We start from the raw sequence: 3,471 nt of genomic DNA, 5'->3' as shown, positions 1-3,471 counted from the left end.
CATGGCATTAGAAGAAAAAAAGAAAAAAAAAACCATTTTGGTCTGGAACTGGAGCTGATGGAACAGAGGCACCCTAAATAACATCTAAAAATTGCTCTGGCCAGAGATTCCTTTGATATATGGGTTATTTCAGCTGCTTACCTTTAGATTAAAAATATTAGTAGTGATATTCTCACAAGTCAACACCAGATACTTGAATAATCCTCACAGATGTTAGTACTTTAAATAGGAGAGGTACTGTCATTCCTATAAAATAAACACATAGTAGGATGGAAATAAAAAAATCCCTCCAAGATGTTAAAGTGTAAACACAGCCTCTTGCAGTAAGCACATGGAGAACTGCAGCGAGAAATGAAAAACTTGGGAAGTCAGAAAATGTAAGTAAAAACGGAGCTGGCACATCTGTCACTTAACCCTGAGGATAAATGTCCTAAATAATGAGATAGTCAGGAATGTAAAGCTGGCAAAGGAGATGAACTACTCAGAGTGGAAAGAGACAAGAGAGACCTAAAAACTCACACAGGCGTTTTGAGCCCTCATCAGATTCAAGTCAAAGAACATCTCTGAAATTTGTAACAGGGATGTGGACTCTAAAAAAACCTCAGTAGTTAAACAAAAAAAAAGTTAAGTTCAGTGATCAAACTGGGTCATAAAAACCAAATCAGAAACCAGAAGCAAACGTTGGATGGCAATTCAACGAATGGAACAGGAAAGGGGATGTGGTAAATTCTTCATTACCTCGAATCCTTAAATCATGATGTAATACACTCATTTGTTCCGAGTTTCTGGACTGTGGGTGCTGACCCCCCGCTTTCCCTAGTGTCAGCAAATGCAATCAGGGAGCTATGAAGCATTGAAAATTTACTGCACTCTTCCCTACTCTTTGCACACCCCCAGTCTTCAAGGTCAAATAACTTCCATCAACCTCCCCAAGCTCTCCTAGATTTATATAGATTTACTGCCACCAATCATTCTTTAAATATTTTATAATAAACAGTGAAAATCTGACTTAAATGAGAAACTTCAACCTAAGAAATTCAAAAAGGGCTCATCTGGTTCTGGTCACTGTATTTGGTGACGGAACAGAGAAACAAATGCACCATTATACAGAGTAGCTGATAAAAGTCTGTGCTGTTACTGGCTGTGGCTGTATGTTTTAAGTAACTATTTGTAATGAAAATGAAGCATGGAACAATTTTCGTGAGGAATAAAAACTTAAATGTTCAGTTAGGAACCTATTTTGTACTTGGCTGTTGCTCTAGTGTGTTATTACTTCTACCCTGGACAAGTTTTGTGGGTACTGCCTGCATTTGCTGCTTCTGCCTTTATTTCTGCTTTTGACAGGATGTTTCTTGTGCTGTTTGAATTTCTTTCACATTAAGATACTGACACTGAAGTCATGCCGTAGGTACCACTTAAGAGCCATTCGTTAGAAATTCAAATAATAGTTTATTTTAAAACCCTCTTAAGTAAATTCACCAATCTATTAAATGTGCATGAAAGAGTCTTAAATTAAGTTGTATATATTGCAGCTAATAACAGGCCTCATAAAGTTTAAATATCTTAATCCAGACACTGAAAACTTGTAATTACACTGTGTATCCTGGAAGCTTGTTTACTACAAGTTCACTGATGTCTTTGTATTGATTAGGAACAAGTAGTTTTCCCAGAAAATCATCCTCTTTGTCTGACATAGTGTTTTCCAGGACACTAAGTTCAAGGTCAGACGTGTTAGATGGCAAGTAAGAGCTAACCTGATTTACTGACTGGCTTTTTCCTGCAGAGGTCTGCCCCTTTCCTACACTCAGATCCGTATCAGAGCTAACTTGTTTGCTTCTCAGTGCAGATACTTGTTTAATATGCTGATCACCCCTGTTCTCTTCCTTCCTGATCTGTTGGGCTTCTTGCTCTTCATCTAATGACGATGCTGCCATTTGAGCAAGGTTAAGTGAATCAACAGATTCACCGCTAGTTCTCTTGCTGGATTTCAAGTCACAGTTTCTCTTCAAAGACTGGACTGGAGATGAAGCTGAAGGAATTGGCATAAGATCTGATGTACTTTCAGCTCTTTGACTTGTCTTTGAAATTCTGGACCTGCTGGATTCCGGCTCTGTATCTGAGCAACCTCGCTTTGGGCTTTCAAGCCACAGAGGTTCAGGACTGCTGTCCAGAGCTTCCGAGTCTCTGCCCGTGCACTCAGCACTGGTGAAATCTTCTGAATAAACTGTGTCCTCGAGACTAGCAACAAAGTCATCTGAGTATATGAATTCAGAGTTGTTTTCCACACTCCTGCTGGGGCTTGGTTTCTGATCACTTACACAAGACGCATCATCATGCTCCGAGGTTTTACGATGGATTAACTGTACTGCTCCCTCATTACTTCCCTTAGCATTAGCATCTGATGGGAAAGCTGCTGGGAGTTGGGCTTTCACATAATTCTCGTGAGCAGATTTTAATGCAGTTTTCTCCAATAAGGGGGTTGTAATTACTTTGCGTGGACATTCCTTGCTTGCTATTTCCTCATCCTTGAATTGACTTGCAATAGGCTGTTTCTGCAGGTCAGGGGACACAGCTCCTGTCATGGGAACGTACTCTGTCAGAGCCCTGTTTTGTAATGAAGTCTCAACAGTTTTATCTAACTGATTATTCTGCTTTGAACTGCCTGCCTTGCTACAATGCCTGCAAAAAACCACATGCTGTTCGCCAGCGTTTCTGAGCAGCTTTCTTTTGGACAAAGGACTTCTCTCCTTCAGCATCCCCATTTGCTTTTTCCTGTACTGCTCTCTCCGTTCATGAATTACCAGCTTATCAGGATTGGTCTGCTGTAGCCGTAGCCTCAGTGTATTCGTCAGCCCATACAACAATTTCTTTCTGGGAGGCTTGTTTTCCTTAGTTTTGCAGTTACTTTTAGAGTCTTTTTCACCCTGAGGTACAGCTTTCCTAGGTCCTCTCCCAGAACAAGACAACCCTGGTGAGGTGGCCTTTTGCCGGCCTTGCTTTAATTGAGGGCTGGCAGCTCCCCCGCTCCCACCAGGCCTCACAGGTGCCTCAGCAGGCTGGAGGGCAGAAGAGCGGCTGGGGCTGGGGGGCCGTGAGGCCATGCCACCACTCTCCGGGGCCTGGTAGAGCCAGGCAAGATGGGGGTGTACAGCAGCAGGCATGGTGCCGTGGGTGAGCACAGACAGCTCTGCCAGCAAGGCACTGAGCAGAGGCAGCTGCCCCAGAGTGTGGTGGAGCTGTCGAGGGCTGGCAGGGTGCATCAAGGAGGGCCCAGCACTGGGCCGTGGGGGGCTCTGACCCTTGTCTTTCTCCTGTGGTCTCCAGCACCCGACGTGCTGCCATTGCCCTGCGGCTGCTGGTGGCGGGTGAGGCTCAGCAGGCTCGCGGCTGTAATACAGCACGGGAGGGCAAAAGATGTTGCCTTCCAGCTCCTCACCTTCCTCCTCGTCCTTCTCCTCCTCCTCCTCGCCC

At 44.0% G+C, this 3,471-nt stretch overlaps 1 protein-coding gene across 1 annotated transcript; it reads right to left on the bottom strand.

Annotated features, from left to right (window-relative positions):
- Positions 1-1,589: 1,589 nt before the first annotated feature.
- MAP10 (microtubule-associated protein 10) lies at positions 1,590-3,467 on the bottom strand (the record flags this gene model as incomplete). Its single annotated transcript, XM_010150406.1, has 1 exon — positions 1,590-3,467. A coding segment is annotated over one exon (1,878 nt), but the record flags the coding sequence as incomplete, so codon positions are not given.
- Positions 3,468-3,471: the final 4 nt, after the last annotated feature.

Source organism: Eurypyga helias, unplaced genomic scaffold (assembly GCF_000690775.1).
Source record: "Eurypyga helias isolate BGI_N326 unplaced genomic scaffold, ASM69077v1 scaffold45914, whole genome shotgun sequence".
In the NCBI taxonomy this organism is placed as follows: domain Eukaryota; kingdom Metazoa; phylum Chordata; class Aves; order Eurypygiformes; family Eurypygidae; genus Eurypyga; species Eurypyga helias.
This window is presented reverse-complemented; position numbering and strand designations above follow the sequence as displayed.